Source organism: Chanodichthys erythropterus, chromosome 20, assembly GCF_024489055.1.
Source record: "Chanodichthys erythropterus isolate Z2021 chromosome 20, ASM2448905v1, whole genome shotgun sequence".
Classification (NCBI taxonomy): Eukaryota; Metazoa; Chordata; class Actinopteri; order Cypriniformes; family Xenocyprididae; genus Chanodichthys; species Chanodichthys erythropterus.
Genome location: NC_090240.1, coordinates 13,759,370 through 13,782,689, shown reverse-complemented (window position 1 = coordinate 13,782,689; position 23,320 = coordinate 13,759,370). Strand labels below are relative to the sequence as shown.

Here is a 23,320-nt window from a genome sequence, read left to right as displayed (position 1 = left end):
GATACTAAAACAATATCCTTAGACTAATATTAAAATTGTTATTGCTTACCCTTTCTTTAGTGAAGGCTAAACGCATTGTTTCATTGGCTTTGTTTTGCATGTATGAGATAATGTTTGAAAGAAAATGAGAGAAGAAAGGACTGTGCCAGCCTTGGCATTGCAACCACATATTCCTCTCTATTAGATATGGATAGATTTACAGAGAGTTTCATGTTTAGCTCTCAAATACCCACAGGATATTGCCAGATATTATGCTCCATAGCAAGGATACTAGTAACATGATACATATTTAACTTCAACCTATTACAAATGAATTTAATCGTAAAATTGGATTTAGTTGGTTTATACACATTCAAATGTTGATTTATTTTTTTAAATGTTTCGATTAATAATAATTCAATTGCAAATGCACTACTTTTCCAAATATCTGCTTGTGCCATATATTTTTATTCTTAGTGTATATTGAGTTGTTAGCAGCATCTTAACTTCAAACTCTATTTGAATCCATTGCAAGTCTCCCTTGAATTTCATTTGAAGAGAACTATATTTGTGGTGTGGAGTTGCTACCTGGTTTTGACTTGACCCTCTTCTGGTCTTGACTCAGACTCGAATGAGCTGGTGTTGACTAAAACACTGATGTAGAGCATTCCAAAACAGTCACTAATGCTGTATTTAAAGGCAGTTCTAGGCAGTACAACACAGCATGTCTTGACAGTAGCCTCTTTTTGTGTTTTTCAGGGACTTCGCTCAAAGATGGCAGCCTGCTCCTGGATCCAAGGCTGCCATGCTGGTGAAAGTTAACAGCATTGGAAGAAACCAGTCTCTGGGACCAGCTACTGCCCATCACCTTCTCCACCACAATCCCACCAACATTAGCACTTCACCCAAACCAGGTTACACAGCGCAACTTGACAGAACTGCTCTGCTCAACAAAATGGCCGTACCTGGAGACTCCAAGCAGGGATACCACCTCAAAAAGGGGGATGCCAACTTCTGTCTGGTTTTGCCCACTTCTAGCTCTTCCTCTTGCTCGGCCCACCAGCACTCTGGTGCAGGTACATCCCGCCCCTCGTCCCCTCAATATGGAGCTACACCCTCTGCACCCATTTACGATGAGCCTCCACCCATGGATCCCCCCATTTACGACGAACCTCCTGTGGAAATGGAAGTAGAAGGCGCGCACCACTTACACAGAGGTCCCTACTCCACCAGTCACAGCCTTCCGAAAGGAACCCAGCCTCCTAAACTCCTCCAGTTCCCCCATTCCAAACAGATCTGCAGCTCCTCAGCTAGTGAGTACAGTCCGGCCGGCCGGGAGTGCATCAAACACATGGTGAACGTGGATGCAGCCACATCCAAGCACCAGCCCCAGATGTCTAATCCCATTGAGGGTCCTTCAAATCCAGCCGTCCCTCAAATCCAGCCCCAGTCTCCAGTCTCTGCACAGATTAAGAAGGAAATCTCTGTGGAGAAGAAGCAATCGTGGAGACTGTTGGAGCCTCGCCATAGTCGTCAAAGCAGCCTGGCCTCTCAGGAGTACCCAGGCCCTGCTGCCGTCACGTACCAGGATTCTGGCTACTCCACTGGGCCATCCCCAAGTCTGCGAAGGAAAAACCGTCGGCGTGCAGCTCTGGGTACTGGGTCTGGTCGGCCCGGGTCGGTGGGCAGCAGTGGTGAGTTAAACGCATTGAATGAGAAGTTGATGGCAGAAATGAGGGCGGTGGTGAACCGTTCCAACACACTTCATGGCAGCAAAGCCAGTCTGGACACTGAGATGGGATCAGAGGCTTCTGGAAGTACTGCCCGCTCCCCAGTCAGTTCATTGAAGATGGGCGCAAGAGGGTGTGGATCAAGGGAGGATGTGACATCAAGTAACCGATCACTGTGTAGGGGTGGGGGCAACAACCATGGTGACGTGCTGCTGTCGCCACTGGTGACAGATGGGCTTGGAAGCCGGCAAAAGAGGACGTACGAGAAAGTGGATTCTCTGGAGAAGAGCGTAACATCACAGACCAGCTTGTCCTCTCCAGAACCGCCGAGGTCGCCCTCACAGGTACAAACACTTTTCGCAGCTGTCCACTTGCTTGAGTGTGTAAGTCTGGAAATGTTGTTTTGGTCAGCCCAGTGAGGTTATCTGATTCCCTTTTCCTTTTTTTATCTTTTAATTAACCTTCTCTCTTTTATTACGCCTCACAATTGAGGGTCCCACTGTGTCTTATGGTGTGGAAAAGCTATACAACACTTCCCATCCGGTTGTTGTAGAAACTATGCAGGAGATGGTGTGGCTTGGGGTTTCCTGAGCTGAAGAGGGTGTGAATGTTACGTTCTAAGGAGATTTACTTTGTCTGTGGGTGTGTGTTGTGCTTAGATTAAGAGGACTGTACAAAGGCCAGTGGTTGTTTTTCTTAAGAAAGAGATTAAGGGGAAAATGTAAGATTATGAGACCGGTGAGTGTAGTGTGCAAAGGATTGATGATGGAGAGATGTAAAAGAGTCAAAAGTAAAAGAACAGCTGAAATGTGTGTATGTTTGTTTGTTTGTGTGTGTGGGATGTACATATGGGAATCGGGTAGCAAGTAGGTCAGTGTAGAGCTTGAGAAATAAATTACTTTTTCAGGCAGTTTTCTTGAATGACTGTGTGGAGAGTGTGTTTTATGTGGAAAAGGATATTGGTCATAATAAAGGCAGATAACCTACTTGAGCAGAGTAAATATACAGTGACACAATACTGACACTGAAGACAGTGGAACTCATGTAATTTGGTTCATGATACAGTTGAAGTCTAGCAAGAACACTTACTAGCAAGCAACAGTGCAGGCACTTGAGCAATCGGTGTCATTATGAACAGAAGTTAAAGTCGGTATAAAATAGAAGTTGTGATAGTCTTTTTATCTCTATTGTGACGTATAAATGAAATGGCTTCTCGAAGAAAAAAATGTTGGGAAGAACTTGATTTTGTCTATGGGGAATTGATTGGATGGTTGTGGTTTGCTATTGCTGTGATCTCATGTGAGTGACAGGTTGTCCCACTCTCACACCAGTAAACACATCATCAGAGAAGAGAATAGATGTCATTCCAAGAGAGAGGGGAAGTATTTATTTAAAATAAAAGATGTGCACAGCTAAATCATTTATGATAAATACTGATATATTCCATAAAAATAAGAGGTAACACTTTATTTTACAGTGCCGTGGTTACACATTAGTATATGTACTTACGATAAAAATAACAGTAAATTATGCATAATTAACTAACCCTAACTGTAACTCTATAGTAAGTACATGTAGTTAATTCATATTAAGGCCCCGGTATACTTCAAATTAAGTTCTTTTTCGTTCCTTGTTCAGTGGTAAAACGAAGTTCGAAATGCGTGACCAGCGTTATACTGTAAACGAACATCTGACGCCGCCCACACTGTTGAGAGCGACGGTTAGATGAATATGTAAATATGTGCTGTTCACTTTCTTCTCAGAAACACAACAGAAATGAAAAAAACAGCAAGCATTTATTATAGAAAGCATAAGAAAAGAGTCTGATCATAACAACATGGGTATGTTAGCACGAGCTCTGCAAAGTAGCACTCCAGTCACGTCATGTCTTCATATAGTACTTTATTCAATAGATTGCTTAAAATCAAGAAGCTTTACAGTATCAAACATGAAAAACAGTGTTAGTGCTTCATTTTTTTTACAAACACAACTTCATTTTGTACTGTAAGCAGCTATCCAGTGTGTTCATGTTTTCACCCGCGGAGATCTTACCTCAACGAACTCTACAGACGAAATGAGTCAAAGACGCGTCCCACGCGAGTGAAGGCGGAGCCTCTGCGCACACCTCCTATTACGTTATCGTCACTGACCAATGGTAGTACAAAGGTGTTTTGCAGCTGGAGCAAACTTTTCCTGAAAGTTCGCTTTGGCAAGCCGTTTCGAACTTCCAAAAAGTACACAAAACGAACTTCGTTTTGGCCTGATTTTGTTTGAAATGACGTTGTGACGAGCAGGGCGGGCGAGAGCCGTGAGGGAACGGCGTGAGGCCGGTGACGCGAGTGATAATGAGCGTCACCTGACAGGCGTGCCGGCCTTGAGTCTCTCACGGAGGAGCTCCGGAGGCATAAAAGGAGGAGCGACTACAATGAAAGACAAGAGAGGACCAGGCCTGGACTTTATTTTATGGTTTATTATGTTTTTGTGGCCGGCAGACGTCCGCGAGGGTCTGCCAGCATTACTTTCGTTTTGTTCTTTGTTTATTTTACATTAAAGTTACGTTGAATGTTCGCCGGTTCCCGCCTCCTTCTTCCCATATTTACGAACTGTGTTACAGACGTCACATCAGTTCGTTCTTCGATTTCGTTTGAAGTATACCGGGGCCTTTACTCAGTACATATTTGAGTAATTACAATGTAACTACGGCACTGTAAAATAAAGTATAACCATTGTCCTTTTTGATTTCATGGTGACTTTAAGAAGGCAGCTGTCTATGTAGAGATTGTTCTGCAGTGCATCTCAGCAGGGTTTGAAAAAGATATCAAGTGTTTTGGATTCATGCTCTGCATTCGGTAGCATTAGCGTGTGTGTTAATGCTGTTCGTGAAGTCATTCCCACACAAGTGCTGGAAAAACTGGAACATAAATTAACCTTTTGTCGGTGCTCCACCAGAAACAACCTGTCTGTTTTAAAACATAACAGAAATACAAGCCCTGGTGCTATTTGCAGAATAATTGAGAAAGGAAAACAGAGACCGGGCTAGTCCCCTCATTCACTCAGCCAGGTGTTGTGGTTGTAAAAGACAGTCGGCTCTTACAGCTCATTGTGATTTGGCACATTTGGGTAATGTGTCTCGATGTGTGTGCTGACAGTTCCATTTGTCATTAGTGTAGTGCTCCACGTGTGGTTTGGCTTCTCCTGGGGAGCTTGAGTTGGTGGAGTTAATATTATGGATCTTAATGCACTAAGAGAAGTTTGTCATCAATCAATTGAACATAAATGATTAAAATCACATCCGTACAATTTAATCAAAAAGACCTTTTTCTTAAGCATTATGTAGGTAGGCCTATGTTATTCTTTGTGAATGGATATTTATTTTATCTTTTTTATTTTGTTTAAATGTGTAAAGATGTATTCATTTTACCTATAGTATTCAGCCTGCTCTTTATGTCTGCTTTTTTCTTGCCTTTACATGCCTCATTAACTTCATCAATCATTTTGTCTGTCTCTCATACTCTCACATCTGATTAAAAGGCAAAAATAAATGTAAAGGCAGAGTTGTGAGGTTGGAAACATTGACTCAGTGATTTGGTTCAAAGCAAGCTTATTGCATCTTAATGGAGGTTGAACTCCACTAATGTCCAGACGCATGGAGAAACGCTCCATTCTTACAATTTAATATGACCACATTGTTAAATCTGTATCACTTAGGGCACAGTGTCACATTGACGTAATGCCAGGGGGTGCCAAGGCATTAAAAGGAAACCCTTATGTTACGGGAATATATCGCAAATGTAACTTGCTGGATATGTATGCCACTGCATATACATATGACATCATGCCCATAACCCGTCATCTCTCATTGACTCTTTTTGTAACCATAATAATGTCAGCACAATTGTGTCCGGTTGTATCACATGTTTTGACTGACAGTGTTGAAATACTAAAGAATCAAAGGTCTCGAATTTTTCAAATAAAATGTTGAGGCTTATACCGTGTCCTAAAAATCACAACAGAATGACAAACTATTTGTCTGTTAACAGTGACCTTGAAAATCCAGTGCAATGTGATGCAATCACATTCACGATATTTGGCAGTCAGCCATGATCCATTTATTCAGTGAACGACAGAATCCCATTATCGGTTGGATATCGCGATTTATTGAGTAGTATTTATCTGCTCATGTGATTTCGCTTTTAGTCCACTTAAACACAATCGACTGCAAGCTCACATTGATTTTTTTTTTATGCACCACCAGCATCTCAAAATCAAATCAACAGCTGATGAATAAAACCAATTCCTGCAATACATGTTTTTCTTTTTCTATAATCCGTTACACTCAGATGTACGTAAATATGGAAGAAAAGATCCGTTGCTACTCACGTTTAACATATTTTCAAGTACTATTCATTTAAATATGCACATGAACATTTTTAAATGCTTTCAGCAAGTCATTAAATTCATTTTCTTCAGTGTAGGAGAAGTCGGACAGGGTTTTTTGGAGCATTAATGAGTTAGCAGAGAGGGAGAAAGGAAGAGAGAGAAGAGGGGAGGCAGTAATGTTTGATGTTGGGATGTGATTTCCATATTGGGTCACCTATTTAGGGAGCAAGCGTAATCCATGACAAAAACCGTTTCCAGGTTTCTGCAGGGAGAGCGAGTAAGCCAATCGGCTGCAACCTACGCAACGCACGCACTCAGATTCAAGTTCCTGCGGCAGTTGTGATGATGCAAATAAATGCCAGAACAGCTGCATCCGTACTGATATTTTTTGTTTCTCAATCTCTTCTTTTTTCTCTCCAGACAGGAACACTGGAATCCAAAACTCAGCTGGACGTCTCGCCCCAGGATGACCATGACAGAGAGGGTCGTGGAACCGCTCACCTTACCTATAAAAACAACAATAACAGTCCCCCTCCTCCCCACGCCAGCACGGGTTCGGGTTACCAGTACCCGTACACAACCCTCTGCAAACCAATGCCTGACGCCAACATGGAGGACTGGGCCAGCAAGAACCTTAACCAGCACACGCAAGGCCTGTTTCGCCGGCGCGTCTCCATCGCTAATATGCTGTCGTGGAACCGCGGCTCCATTAAGAAACCCATGCTGATCACCAGCGACCGGGCTGTCAAGAAGGAAGCCTGCGAGATGTTCAAGCTGGTCCAGGCATACATGGGCGACAGGCCGGTCAGATTGGACAAACGCCACGTGGCTCTTCAGGTGGTCACGAAGTGCTGGGGGATGCAAGGCTTGAGGGATGAACTGTACGTGCAGCTGGTGCGGCAGACCACCGATAACTTGAGTTTGAGGAGCTTGGAGGCAGGCTGGGAGCTAATGGCCATCAGCTTATCATTCTTCTCACCATCGCCCAAATTTAGACGCTATTTGGAAGGCTACATCCAACGACACCTTGAGCCCAGTAATGATAAGAAAAGTAGGTTTTAAGTATTTATTTGAGATAAATGACACTTGGTTTGATACTTTATATCTTTATACATTTGTAAGTGTGTCCAAATACTTTTTGGGGCCATTGTATATCTTGGACAGTCCAGTGTTTTTGTTTGTAGGACAGGGAAAGGACACACACAGGGGAGTGTTTATGTTTAAGGCTGTCCCATATGGATTCAAAACCTGAAACTCTCATATACATACAAACAGAGCGGGCCAATATTGGATACACTTCTAAAATTATTATGGCATTGTGCCTACCCAAACAGGATATAACGCTGTGGAGGAGAGAAAAATAAAACGCAGGGGTTACTGCAGGTTAAATGTCACAGGTCATGGAACAATAAAGTCAAGTATTGTTCAGATGTACTGTTGGAGCATATGAGTGTTCAAAATTAACAGTTCATTGTTGTCTGACAGTACTTCAGCACATCATGGAGCAGCAGGACATAAAAAACAAGAAGAATTCAAAGTCCAGAAAAAAGAGGAGACAGAACAATGAAGAAGAAGAGGATGAGGGTGAGTTTATGGTTCAGTGAATAATTTGCACACACATTTAGGGAAATATGCATGCACACTTGAGAAATCTTAAGAGGAAATTTTGGACGTATTTGCAAAATTTGATAAGAAAAGGCCTTTCTTTCAATTTAAAATTTGACTTGAATTGATGACACCTAATGGGAAGTTGAGAATCTTATCCATCCATCCATCCATCCTGTGATGGCAGTCTTAAAGGGTTAGTTCACCCAAAAATGAAAATTATCCCATGATTTACTCACCCTCAGGCCATCCTAGATGTATATGACTTTCTTCTTTCAGACGAACACAATCAGAATTATATTAACACTCTGAGGTCTGAGGGTATTGCCGGCGATACCACCGTGGTTTTTTTCTTACCAGGTGAAAGAGACTCAAAATACTCCGTCAATGTTGCACATACAATTAAGAGCTATACACCATTTTAATCTGTGGAATATCTTCTTTCATTTGTGTACACTCAGCGTAAAAACAAAATGTTGTGCTTTTTGTAAAATAAAGAAAACTAACATGATGCGTGATCTCTCGTCTCCCTCTGTACGAAGTCCAATCTGATAGTTCTCAGAAAATGAACTGGAACCTTTGTGAATACTATTGACACAAAAATGAGACTTACGTCTAAAAAAAACGTTGAAATGTCAGGTTTTAAATCGTGTTAGTCAAATCGAAAACAAATATTCTCTGTTTATGTAATCTGTATGAAAAGAGAGCCATGTCAGAAGTCCGTGATTCAGCTCATTATCCGCTAATGCGGCCACGCCCACGGAGCCAGCGCTATTCAGACGCAAATTCAGAGGCAATACATGCATTCATCATCTCAATCGTGTATTTATTGTGTTGAAAAGTGTTTATTTGGATGTTATAGCGATATCTGGAAGCCTCTGTTAGTTCCTGGATTGTCACCTGTCCTACTCTTCTTTAGGAGGCATTTGTGGACTAAAGGTGCAGAGCGCCCTCCGGCTGCAAGTATGAATTGAAAACACAGTATCCAGCGCTCACAGTGGGGGGTTTAAAACCCCCCCAAAAACGCATCCATCCATCATAAATGTAATCCGTACAGCTCCAGGGGGTTAATAAAGACCTTCTGAAGTGAAGCGATGGGTTTTTGTTAGAAAAATATCCATATTTAAAAATGTATAATCTAAAATAACTATCTTCCGGCAAGCGAACGTACTTGTACTGCGCAAGTCGACTTGCGGCACAAGAGTGACCTGTGATGTGATGTATTACGTAGGATCGTAGGAGTATCGTAAGGTTAGACAGATCTTTCAGTTTAAACAACCAGGGCTGTGCAACAAACTCAAGCTCCTCTACTCTTATATCGAAATCCACCAACCTTTCTCTTTAAAATTTCTAGTTTTAGACTTCTTATTCGTGACCGGTGTTTTGTTTTGCTCTGTCCTCTGCGCTTCTACGTATGTCATTGCATCATAAGTTGGGTCATAAGTCAGCAAATCGATGCGTACGGCACATTTTTATAGTTAATAAAGTTTTAAATATGGATATTTTTCTTACAAAAAACCCATTGCTTCGCTTCAGAAGGCCTTTATTAACCCCTTGGTAACATATGGATTATGTTTATGATGGATGGATGGATGGATGAATTTATTTGGGGCTTCAAAACACTAACTACCATTATAAAGCTTGGAAGAGCCAGGATATTTGTAAATATATCTCAGATTGTGTTCATCTGAAAGAAGATACATCTAGGATGGCTTGAGGGTGAGTAAATCATGGGATCATTTTCATTTTTGGATGAACTATCCCTTTAACTTTGATGGTCCAGTCAAATCCTGATGGATGAGTTCAGTATGCATTAGATTACAGAAGTTAAATATGCTGTTTCATGTTTTTCATGTGCTATAAGTTAAGGCATCACTTATCTTTAACTGAAAGACAGGCTCCCAAAACACACACCCACTCACATACAGTGTCAAGGGGGTTTGGTGTACAATAAGGAAATCTTCCTGCTAACACATTTGGCTGAGGGGGAGAGTATTAACGATGCTTTGGGTCCACTAGTGGCAGCTGGCCCAGCAAAGAAGGGGAGTATCCCCCTCCTCTCTCCCTTTCTCACTCTCTCTTTTAGAGAAAAGATTAAAGCTTTGAGCAACAAGACGTTCTACAACTCCCACGCTTCCCTGGCCCACTTCCAGACTGCTCAGGCAGAGAAAGAGAGAGTTTTTTGGTTGAGAGGCAACAAAGATCCTGAGAACGTCTTTCAGTCTTGAAGCGAGAGTGATAGGAGATGGAAAGAAAAAGAGGAACAGGCAGATTGAGACAAAAACGGAGAGTGGGACATTTTTATCAGGTTACACCCTCAGTGGCTGCTATCCAACTTAACCCTGTTTGTTCTTTTACATCTCTTCTATACTCCTCGCGCACACAGTGAGCCCCGCTCCAGTGCAAAGAGTTTGACAAGACAGCTCTGCGTGGGCTTTTAATAATGCAGCTCCAGCCCGGCCTCGGTTAATTACACTGTGTGCTGTCTTCACGGGCAGTGCCACACGAGACGTGCTCACTTCAAGTAATGCCCACTGTCATTATCTGAGGTGGAAGTGCAAGGCTAAAATGTACTTTCATTACCAAGATATTATTTAGTACTATATACTAAAGCAACCTGAAGAAGAGATTGTGAAGGTGATGAGATCGTGGATCATCCTATGGTGGGTTTGAACAAACTTTGTCACCAGAATAGATTTGTATCCAGATCTTTTATTTCTAGCGCTGGACTTTTCTTTCAGCAGCCCGCTGGCTGAATCCAATCCATTTCATCATTTTTATTACTACTCTAAAATTGACTTTGATGAAATCGTTGCACTGCCTGATAAATCGCAGTGTGAAACTCAGCGGGAGTTCAGAAACACTCAGCAGTCGACATTTAGCAGACTGCATTTTATATATGAAATGGGAACTTGTATGTTGAACCCACTGGTGCCGGTGTCCACTTAAGTGAACAGATTTAAAAAGCAATTTTGAATCATTCAGGGTATGTTGTTATTATCCAAACTACCAAGGTTGATAATCATTGTACACTTAACTATAATTTTATATGACTTTCCTGTTTGTCATTGTGCTATTTATAACATCATAAATTCAACATGACTTTACTGTAGTTCAGATATGCTAGAATATTTGATTGCACATGAACAGGAAAAAAATGCTTTTATTCTCCCAGTGCTCATAATCTTTTAAAATGTTAAAGGTGTATTCAGTAGTTCTTTAGCTAGCATTAGCATTGCTGTTCGCTTTGCTTGTCTTAAAGGGTTAGTTCACCCAAAAAATGAAATTTCTGTCATTAATTACTCACCCTCATGTTGTTCCACACCCATAAGATCTTTGTCCATCTGCGAAACACAAATTAAAATATAGATGATATCCGAGAGGTTTCTGAACCACACATAGGGAGCAACGTCATTGCAACTTTTGAGGTCCAGAGAGATAGTAAAGACATCATTAAAATAGTCCATGTGACTACTGTGGTTTAACCTTAATGTTATGAAGCATCGAGAACGCTTTTTACGTAGTAAACACAGTGCAGCGCTTCCGGGTTCTACGTCAGAACACCGGCTCATTGTTGGTTGGCTCCTCCATCAGCATCACACACATGCATCATGCTGCTCACGTCGGCCAATAATGAGCCGGTATTCTGAGGTAGAACCCGGAAGCGCTGCACTGTGTTTACTATGTAAAAAGCGTAGGAGACAGGGATAAGAAATTTTGAATAAAGTCGTTATTTTGTTTTTGCGCACAAAAAGTATTCTCGTCACTTCATAACATTAAGGTTGAACACGTGAACACGACTATTTTAACAATGTCTTTAGTACCTTTCTGGGCTTTGAAAGGTGCAGCGACATTGCTGCCTATGGGTGGTTCAGAAAACCTCTCAGATTTCATCAAAAATATCTTAATTTGCAAGAATAAGCAAGATTTTCTAATTCCAGCGTTGTGTGTAGAGATCGACCGATATATCAAATTTACCGATATTTTCCCCGATATTTAAGCATTTTACCATAATCGGATATCGGTTTTGTAATATCGGATTTACCGATAAACGGCGCCATCTTGTGGGTGTTTTGAGAATTGCGCCATTACAGCACATTTGAGGGGAGACGAGACAACGGCGTGCACAGGTAAACTTACCTGCTTTGCTGTAATTAGTAAACTTTATTTAACATAACAGCCATTAATGCACAGATTAGATGTTTTACATAAATGTCTGAAATGTAGCTAGTTTATGCGGCTTGTTTCTAAGAAATAGAGACGAGCTCACGGAGTCATGTAAGATAATCCGTCAAGTCCTGTCCCAATAAAGATGTAACTTTGCATGAATTAAATAATACAGCCATGAATGAGCACATGTTGGAAATAAAAGCGCTGAATTTAATTCTCTCTCCTTTGTCTATGTTCATCATTCGTCTCGTGAAGTCGTCTGCATTTTGCTGTTCATGCTCAGGAAATGCTGCACGGCCAACACATGTAACTTTCAACAAGATTCACTTGTTTAAAACACCATAATTTACTATATAACCATTAATTCGCTAATAAACATCCAAGTTTAAACAACTCTATGGAAATTAATTATTTATTATCTCCACGAGCAATCACAGTTTGAGTATAGTTCAGTGTAAATGCATAGATAAACAGCGCTTTCATAATCTAAAACGACAAAAACATAATAATAATTCTGATATAACATACCAGTTGAGAAATGCAATAAAATATGATGTTTAGTTTGCTATATTCCAATATTCCAGAGATTATTATTCAGTTATTTAACATTATTATTCTTCACTCTTTAGCCTATTAAACAGCTTATAAATCTACTAAAACTTAAAATGAAATATTGCATTTCTGCAAAGTTTATATGATTCCTGTCTTTAATTTACTTTCTCCATTTGAAAACATTAGACATTCTACATTTATTTTGCTTATTGTTAACATTAGTGTTGCTGCTGATGCTTTTTTATAAATAAAATTATTTTTGTAATATGAAGATTAAAATTAACATGAAAGACTACTAATTTTCAACAAAAACAGTTTAGTAACAGTGCACATTTTTTTGCGCTTTCAGATCCCTTTATTCATTGGTGTATAAATAAGATTTGTTTTCTATGCAAAGAAGGAGTGATTGTTATAAATAAAATGGTTTGTTCAGTTCAGTGGTGTTGTAATCGTGTCAAAAACAGAAGTATAACTATCGGTTCTGCATATCGGTTATTGGGCACATAGTCGATCACTAGTTGTGTGTGTATGTGGAAACCAAACGTCACAATGTGTTGTTGTGATTCTAGTGTATGGAAAGTACAAAGGAAACGGCTTCACTTGTCTCATACTGCCATCACTAAACACCGTGTTCATTTGTCTCATGAAGTGTTGTCCGTTTACTTTAGTCATTGTTTTGGCTGGATTGGAACATTCCAAGTGACACCTCTGCAGCTTCCTGCTCTCTGACTGTGGATGCTGGGAATGTTCTAGAATGGCAGAAAGAATATGGCTTTACCATTCACTCTTAAAAATAAATTATTTTTATTTGCATTTCTGGTTCCATGAAGAACCTATAACATCCATAGAACCTTTCCATTGCTCTAAAGGTTCTTTATAATGAAAAAGCTTCTTCACACAAAGAAAAAAATGGTTCTTTTAAGAACTGTTCACTGAATGGTTCTTCTGTGGCACTGCTGCGAAAAAAATCTTTATTTTTGAGAGTGTTGCTGGGCCGTGTGCCCCAGGAGATGGCATTGTGGGAAGGGCTGGAGTTCAGGGGCCCTTTTGAAAGAGAATAAACACTCTCAAAGGACTTTATTATTTGACTTGGCGCACTGTTTTTCTTTTTTAGTAATGTCCTTTTACTCTCTCACTGATGTTTCAGGATGTTTTGTGGGGGTGTGGCCTCCTCCTGTGAGGTTAAAGGTGCATTGTGGGGGGAAAAAAACGCCCTGTATGTGCTCAAAAAAGCGCCGTTACAACATTGGCACTGTTTGTATGCAAAACAGTCCTCATATCAGCACGTTTCCCTTCTCATGGGTTCAGTTGAAATGTCCAAACTGTCATTCATTATCTCCAAGAGGCTGATGATAAAAGTGTGTTCAAATTACTCTCATCGCTCATGACAGAGAGAAAGAGAGGATGTGAAGCGCAGAGTCTGAGAGGATGGGCGATGTAAAGTAAGAGGAATAACCCTTACAAAGGAACAGTAGAGTATGGTATGATGGTATAAGATCCTGCTCTATATACCACAGTAGATATATTTAGGAGGATATGATGAGGCAGGTTATCTTTATGTTATTTAAACAACTACAAAGAAACATGGAGGAATGTAAAAATATGATGTGGGAACTTGTTATTAAGAGTCTTGTAGGGCTCAACGTGAAATGGTTGCTGAGTGTTTGCTGTTACGGTTGCTGAGCAACGTCAGAACTTCCCGCATTAATATAGAACTCAACTGGAGAAAAATATGAAATGTGGCTCATCAGTCAGAATTTAAAGTCAGAACTGTGTGTTTTAGAATATATATCCACCTTTTAAAAGTTTGGGGTAGTATTAACATTTATAATGTTACAAAAAATTATTTTTAACACTCTATTCATCAAAAGATCCCGAAAAAAAAGAAAGAAAAGTTGTGTCTGTTCGATTAAACCATCAAAATATGAGGAACATATTTTACATTTTCAAATATTTTAGATATGAGGGAAGAACAAAACACTAAACTTAGTTAAGGTATTTATCTGACAAAATTATTTGGCAAAAAAAGACAAACTACAGCTACATGTTTTATTTTAATATGCAAAAATGCATAGAAAAACACTTTTTGTTTTTCTATGCATTTTTGCATATTAAAATAAAACCTCAAAGGAAAAAGCTTACACTGACTACAACATCATCAGTTATGTTTCATTTTTTTTTTTTTTTTTTTGGCTCTCTCTTGTTCATAATTTCTTTGGCAAAAAAATTATATCTGCACAATTTGGCATGTTTCATTGTGTTATCACAAACAAAACAGCTGAACAACTATGCAATATGCTTACAAAATCTTTGACAAATTCAAAAAACAAAACAAACTCTTTCCCCTCCATTGACGATATTTTCCAACAATCCATGTTTTCACTGTTATACGGTAGGGGGCGCTGTTATAGTGTCCTAACCAGGCGCGATGCGGTAAGATTCCAGCGATGAGCAATTTGACAGTCCACACTAGATGCGACACGAAAATGAGAAGCGATAAAATCAATCAAAAACAACAGCCAATCAGAAGAGAGTGTGGGTGGGCTCATGAATGAAATGGGCAAGTACATAGTAAAATTCATAAATATTAAATTTAAACATTATTTAAAGTACATATGGAGTGACTGAACCAATCTTTGTCATAGAATACACTTGTTTGTTCGCATTGAGTAGACAGTTTGAACGTTCTTGTGCCTATTTATTTATTTTCAAGATCTGAGGTGAATTAGCCAGCGTTGTTTTCATTACAGCTAAAAAGCTGGGAACACAGAACAATAGTCAAACTCACGTTAGACGCTTTTAACATTAAATAAAGCACATAAACAGTACCTGATAATATCATTGCCATCACAGCCGTCGCGGCTGGTTAGGACAAAAACATGGAAAAGATACATTTTATCACGTGTTGTGGCGTCGCGTTGCTTCTGGTTAGGTATCTCCTGAAAGAATACAGAATCTCTGGATCAAAACACAAGCGAAGAAGCAGAAACAAGCGATAGAAGCATTGCTTACGCACATGTAAAATAACTTATAAACATATAAATCAAAACTTCTTAACATTACTGAATGAAATGTTGACCCAGGAAGAGGTAAAGAACTGCGAGGCTTTGGGTGTGTTGATGGACTCGATTTACTCCATCTGAATGTAATCCAGACGCAGTCTTTGACAAAAACATGATTTCTGCAGGTTTTTATTCAAAATGTTGCTTCTTCTTTTTTTTTTTCTTTTTTTTTTATTAAACTTACCCACATTCAATTTTCGATCAAACAAAACAATGCATTAAGCTAGTTTTTGTCTTTATCAAAAATGCTGGTAATCGCTGGCAACATTTCCTTAAAAAAATTAATACTTTTAAAGGGTAAATGTTAATTTTCCTATGCCAGACATCACTTTTGGCCACTACTGTATATATATTACCTTACACAGTAATTTAGGTATGAGGACTGAGGTGAGGGTCAAACATCAGGAAATTAAAGAATTAAAACTGGGGAGGAAAGAGAAGAGCAGGAAACAGAGGCTGTCACAGAGAGGTGAGACAGATTCTTGTGAAATATCTGACCTGCTTGTTTAACATGAGTTTACAGCTTCACACACACAAGAGTCATCGGTTCAGGAGCTGTAAATCTCTGTGATTCACAGATTGTGCCTGATGGCAGTAGACACTCATACAGACCCACCTGTTCCTGTCAAGTCTGTTATCGGGAAACGTTGACTTTTACACCAATCTTACAGTCATTGTGTGTGTTTATCTTTTTTTGTGAGGGTTTTCTTCAGACGTTTAACAGAAAGAAGTGGACAAGTTTTTAGTATAAAAGTAAATATCCTTGTCATTTTCTCCACATTTAATGATGAGCTAGTACAGACTGTTTCTCAAGCACTTCAGTATGCAAATATTATAGCTTTCCCTTTTTCATTTGACAGCATAATCCATTATATTATCAGTAAAGACCTTATGGACAATCCTTCACCTGTCCTATTAGGGCATGTCAAAGTGCGAGTTTTTGAACTTTGCATAGAGTTCAGTCGTTGTTTCATGTTATTATAGCTGCTAAATTGAAGAAGGAATGCTAGATTTTCACCTTCAACATTTTTTTCCCATATAAAACAGTTTATTCCTCGTCCCTTCTGTGTGTTTGTGTGAGTAATGGCTGTGAAGAGCCCTGAAGCCTCTCTGTGTCTGCTCTCACTGTCTCTCAGGCTTCAGTTCAGCCCAGTCAAACCTCAGTCACCTGTTCGCTGTAAATCTGTTCCAGACCCGCATAACCACGTAAGGCCGTTGAGCCAAAGAATGAGTCACATTCCAAGGAGAAACAAGGGAGGGAAACGCTGTGAGAGTGTTCTTCTGTTTAATGAACAGACAGCACCTCACACTGTTGTGTAATTCATAAAGGTCAGTGCATATCAGCCAGAGTCACTAGCAGCTGTATCGCTTTCACTTTATTATCAGTTTGAGCGATATTTCATCTTGCGTAGCTTGGATGACAGATTCCATTAGTACATTAAACGCTGGTTTCCTGTAACAGCTAAAACTTCACGCCTCATGTACCTTGTAGCTGTGAGGAAACGTTCACATCTCACTTGAAACGTTCACATCTAACTTTCACCCAGCAGGACGTTGAGCACTCATGCTTAGCATGAAGAATAAGTGTTTCAGCTTTCAGCTGTTGGAAAACACTTATTCGCATATGAGTCACCGAATTTGGTCTTTACGGCTAGAAGCTCTGTCAAGTTCTGGATCGACTAGCAGCTACTTGTACAGCACTTATGCCTCATCAGTTTACCACTTTCCCTTTGTCAGGTCAAGTCAACTATATTTATATAGCACTTTATACAATACAGATTGTTTCAAATCAGCATTACAAACAGAGTTAATTCTGCTGTAATGCAGCTCTCTGAGTTTTAACAGTGAAAATTAATGGCATGTTTTCTAATGAGATCTCTCAATGGTAGCATGTATAGGGTGAAAAGTAAAGGTCCTAGTACTGAGCCTTGCGGTACTCCATATTGAACTTGATTGATATGATACCTCTTCATTTACTGCTGCAAATTCATAATGATTTGAACCATGTTAATGCCATTCCAGTAATGCCAACATAATTCCCGAGTCTTTTCAAATGAATGTTGAGGTCGATGGTATCAATATCTCTTGTGTGACCTTGTTTGCTCGGTCTTGTATTGTTTAACTGGATCAGTCGAGCATCGAAATGCTTTTTTTTTCTGACCATGTTGCCAAATGTTTGTGTTATTTCATTTTTGTAAATGTAACATTGAAATCATATTTAAGAAAATGTCTTAAAACTTAAAACTATTTAAATTCCTCCAAAGCCATATACAGTATAAGCCTTTCTCGGCCATGAACTCCAAACCTGGAGAAAATGAGTGGGTTGGCATAGTTTCTAAAGACTTCATTTATAAATCCTTTAGGGAATAATTTTATGCTTAGGACTTTGATACAAGTCACACGATTCATTCACAAGCCAAACTGCACCTCCCCTTAAGGCCTTTAAATCCTAGTAAATTTGAACCAAAAAACAAACAAACTTGTATTTGGTCACTCAGTAGTCAATTATGTTGTTTCCTTTCAGAGTTCTGTCATTGGTCAATAATATTGCATATTAATTGTCTTTGACAGGCCTTCCCATCAGCACTTACAGCAAGTACTGCTACCGTAAACTGCAAAAAGTGGCCATTACTGGGGGCAAGAAGGTAAGAGTTTTTTTTTTTACTTTTTAAAAGATTAATTTTATTAATGTATTAATTAGTATTATTATCAGTAGATATTGGATTTATTTAATTGTACTGCTCATTTCCCTATTTTTAGATTTAAATAACTTTTACTGTCATCTAACACTTACTTAAAGTCTTTAATAATAATCTTTTGCAAATCTCCAAAAATAAATTTTTCATACTATACATTATAATGTTATGATGCTTACAGTCATTTGTGGCATTTAAAATGGTTGATTTTTACGGAAGAGGATTAGGGCCAAGCAATTATAAAAAAATAAAACCATCCCGAGATTAAAGTTGTTAAATTTCGAGAATAAAATGTTGAGAATAAACTCGTTAAATTACGAGAAAAAAATCGTTAAATTTCGAAAAAAAAAGTCGAGATAAAATGTTGAGAACAAATTCGTTAAATTACGAGAAAAATGACGTTGAATTTTTCGAGAAAAAAGTCGAGATAAAATGTTGAGAATAAACTCGTTAAATTACGATTAAAAAAAATCGTTAAATTTCGAGAAAAAAGTCTAGATAAAATGTTGAGAACAAATTCGTTAAATAACGAGAACAAATTCGTTAAATTACGAGAAAAATTACGTAAAATTTTTCGAGAAAAAAGTCAAGATAAAATGTTGAGAATAAACTTGTTAAATTACGAGAAAAAAGTTGTTGAATTACGAGAACAAATTCGTTAAATTATGAATTTGTTCTCATAATTTAACGACTTTTTTCTCAACATTTTATTTAGACTTTTTCCTAGAAATTTAACAACTTTAATCTCGAGATGCTTTTATTTTTTTATTTATTTGCTTGGCCCTAATCATCTTCCGTAGATTTTAGTTTTTAGTGTTTTAGTTTTTTATTTATTTACACAAAATAGTATCACATTTTACTATTGGCCATTAGCCATAACATGAAAAAATTACCAGTTTATCATACTCTAAATAACACACATTACCCATCAGCCCTAAACTGCATCCAACATTGTTTAATTTCAATAATCAGCTCTTGATTGCAGCATTGACTTCAAACATGCTTACTGACTTCTAATATGGTTTAACCAGACACATAGACGTTGGATGTTTCCATCATGTTAAGTCGAATGATAATTGAAAACACTGTTTCCTGGGAGTTTTGTTTATTTGTAGTGCCAGCACTGCTGTTAGATCGAACCCAGGAGTCTCCAATTGGTCAAAAGAAGCAGTATATGGCACAGCCATCTAAAATTGGTCACATCTGTGAGCAATCACAGCACCCGGCCTTTAGGAGCGCACCATGAGAATTACTAATCCACTAACCCAAACTAAGAAGAAAAGGTTACAACAACCCCCCAGGCCCTTCTATAAGCCTCGTACATGAGTGAAGTCCATGCACACGCTTCACTGGTAACGGCACTGGCACAAGCAGAAGCTGTTTCCCCTCCCTATTTGTCCTTTCACCAGTCCCACCCTGTAATCAGCCATCCCACCTCTGTCTCCAACGTTTTTACTGGGTGGGCTATTTTTACCCACACACCGCACAGCTACGTATTATCCCGCTCAACGCTGTTGTTCCATATTGTGTTACAGTTGAGATGGTGTCCGTCTGTTCCACATAGTTAAGAGGGAAACTGATCAACAGATGCTTTATGCGTCAATGGCTGGTTGACATTCAGAACTTAATTCTGTTTCGTACTGGAATAGTTCAGCCAGTACGGAAGATACTGTCATCATTCATCCTCATGCTGTTTCCCCACATTTTCTTACTTTTTCAAGCAGTGAAAGCATATAGTGACCACAGACTGTCCAGTTCCAAAAATAATAGTGCTATATACAGTGTTGGTCAGAATTATTGGCACTCTTGGTAAATATGATCAAAAATGACTGTAAAAATAAATCTGCATTGTTTATCCTTTTGATCTTTAATTCATAAAATTAGCAAAAATCTAACATTCCATTGAAGGAAAAGAATTGAAAGTGGGGGGGAAATCAGATTATGAAATAAATGTTTTTCTCCAAAACTCGTTGGCCACAATTATTGGCACCCCTAGAATATTTATGAGTAAAATATCTCTGAAGTATATTCCCATTCATATTTACATTTTTTTTAGCACACCAGGGTGATCATGAACATGAAATTGTCCAGCTGAGACTTCCTGTTCCGTGGGAGTATAAACATGAGGAAACACAGAGGGCAAATTCCCTTAAACATTCATCAAAATGAGTAAAACCAAAGAATATAGTTCTGATGTGCAGCAAAAGATTGTTGAGCTTCACAATATAGAAAATGACTGTAAAAAAGTAGCTAAACATTGAAAATCCCCATTTCCACCATCAGGGCAATAATTGAGAAGTTCCAGTTAACTAAAGATGTTACAAATCTGCCTGGAAGAGGACGAGTGTCTAAATCGTCCTAATGTGCGGTGAGGAGAAAAGTTTGAGTGGCCAAAGACTCTCCAAGGATCACAGCTGGAGAATTGCAGAGATTAATTGAGTTTTGAGTCTCAGAAAGCCTAAAAAAATGAACAAACAGCACCTACATCTCCACAAGATGTTCGGGAGGGTTTCAAGAAAAATCCTCTGCTACAATCCAGAAACAATCTCCAGCATATTCAGTTGTCAGACACGACTGGAACTTCAAACGGGACAAGCTTCTGTGGTCAGATGAAACTAAAAAAAGAGCTTTTTGGCAGCAAACCCACCAGATGGGTTTGGTGCACACATGGATAAAAAGTGCCCCATGCCCACGGTTAAATATACTGCTGGATCTTTAATGCTGTGTGCCTGTTTTTCTGCTGGAGGTCCTGGACATCTTGTTCAGATTCATGGTATCATGGATTCTATCAAATACCAACAGATAAAAAATCAAAACCTGACCACTTCTGCTAGAAATCCAATAATGGGCCGTGGTTGGATCTTCCATCAGGACAATGATCCAAAACAAACATCAAAACCAGCACAAAAATGGGTCACTGAGCACAAAATGAAGCTTCTGCCATGGTCTTCCCAGTCCCCTGACCTGAACCCTAAAGAAAATGAGTGAAGTGAACTGAAGAGAAGAAGCACCAACATGGAGCTGGAATCTGGAGGATCTGGAGAGATTCTGTATGGAGGAATTGTCTCTGATCTCTTCTCAGGTGTTCTCCAAACTCATCAGGCATTATAGAAGAACAGTGAGAGCTGTTATCTTGGCAAAAGGAGGTTGCAAAAATTATTGAATAAAAGGGTGCCAATAATTGTAGATAAACATTTATTTCCTAATGTGACTTTCCCCCCACTTTCAATTAATTTCCTTCAATGAAATGTTAGATTTTTGCTAATTTTAAGAATTAAAGATCAAAAGGATAAACAATGCAGATTTATTTTTACAGTTATCTTTGATCATATTTACCAAGGGTGCCAATAATTCTGACCAACACTGTAAGTAGTTTATATTAGGGATGCACTGATATTAAAGTTTTGCCCAATAAATGTTATGTCCAATAACCAATAAATGACCAATATTTAAATGATATACTATTTTGTTTAAATAAATTAAAAAAACATAATAAATAAATAATTGTATTAATTTTCAAATAAAAAAATACATTAAAAACTAAAATCAATAATAAAACTACAAATCAATTTAGACAGCGCAACATTCTAATGCATTAAAAATGAATATTCATTTTGAGATTTACTAAAGATTACTTTTAACACTGTTATTAAATCATTTAGCTTTAAGTGAGAATTAAATGATGGATTTAGATTTAAATGTAAAATAAGAAAAATTAGCTGCACAATTAAATATATACGGAAGAGGATAAGGGCCAAGCAATAATAAAAAATAAAACCATCTCGAGATTAAAGTAGTTAAATTTCGAGAAAAAACGTGTTAAATTTCGTGAAAAAAGTCGAAATAAAATGTTGAGAATAAACTTGTTTAATTACCAAAAAAAATTGTTAAATTACGAGAACAAATTCGTTAAATTATGAGAAAAATGTCGTTACATTTCGAGAAAAAAGTCAAGATAAAATATTGAGATGAAGTCATTAAATTACGAGAAAAAATTTGTTAAATTACGAGAACAAATTTGTTAAATTATGAGAAAAATTTTGTTAAATTTTGAGAAAAAAAGTCGATATAAAATGTTGAAAAAAAAAGTCGTTAAATTACGAATTTGTTCTCATAATTTAACAACTTTTTTCCTCAACATTTTATTTCAACTTTTTTCTCGAAATTTATCAACTTTAATCTCGAGATGTTTTTTTTTTTTTTTGTTATTGCTTGGCCCCTAATCCTCTTCCATAAATATACAATATTGGCTGATAATAAGATTTAATAACCATGTTTTTATCTCTATCTATTCACAGTTCATAAGTTTCAGTAAGGGGTCAGTAAGGTTTTTTTTAAGAAAAAAATAATGGTTTTATTCAGCAAGGATGTTTTAAATAAAATACTTTTATGATTTTTTTTTTTTTTAATCCTATTTCAAATAAAAGAATCATGAAAAACGTGCATCACAGTTTCCACAAAAGTATAAAGCAGCACAACTGTTTTCAACATTGATAATAATCAGAAATGTTTCATGAGCATCAAATCATCAGATTTCTGAAGGATCATGTGACACTGAAGACTGGAGGAATGATGCTGAAAATTCAGCTTTGATCACAGGAATAAATTACATATATTAAAATAGAAAAATCAAATAAATACAGCCTGGGTGATCAAAAATATTAAAAACATCTGACCCCGAACTCAAGTGACAATTGTAGTGTATTTATAAATCTTAGATCATCCCTAGTCTGTATAATTTGAGAGCACTACATTTTCAGTTGTTTTTTCAGAGCCATTTTCTCTGTGCCTTGTTCTGTCTGTAGGGTCTGAGGAAGCCCACTCTGGAGGAGATCGATCACGGCCGGAACGCCATCGTGACACCATCTCTTTTCGGCAGCGCTCTGGAGGAGATCATGGAGAGGCAGAGTGAGCTCTTCCCCAACAGGAAACTGCCCTGGGTGCAGGTGCAGCTCTCTCAGTATGTACTGGCCCTGGGTGGAGCCCAGACGGAGGGCATCTTCAGGTGAGACAACATGTGCAGAGAATCAGGAAAGAGGGCTTATTATGGTCATATATAGCAAACTCGATTCTTGTTGGTCTAATTACTAAACTACACGGCCATGCTTAAATATAAAGATTTTACGTTCTCATTCCTTCATCTGTT

The 23,320-nt window shown here is 38.3% G+C and overlaps 1 protein-coding gene across 4 annotated transcripts in view; it reads left to right on the top strand.

The window, feature by feature from the left end:
• The window catches only part of arhgap46b (Rho GTPase activating protein 46b), a 103,180-nt gene that overhangs the window by 70,144 nt on the left and 9,716 nt on the right, over positions 1 to 23,320 (top strand). For all 4 annotated transcript variants that reach the window (XM_067371768.1, XM_067371769.1, XM_067371771.1 and 1 more), the window contains 5 exons: positions 739 to 2,053; positions 6,510 to 7,140; positions 7,575 to 7,673; positions 18,050 to 18,123; positions 22,980 to 23,179. In XM_067371768.1, coding sequence (XP_067227869.1) covers positions 739 to 2,053; positions 6,510 to 7,140; positions 7,575 to 7,673; positions 18,050 to 18,123; positions 22,980 to 23,179 — 2,319 coding nt within the window. The remainder of the gene's footprint in view (positions 1 to 738; positions 2,054 to 6,509; positions 7,141 to 7,574; positions 7,674 to 18,049; positions 18,124 to 22,979; positions 23,180 to 23,320) is intronic.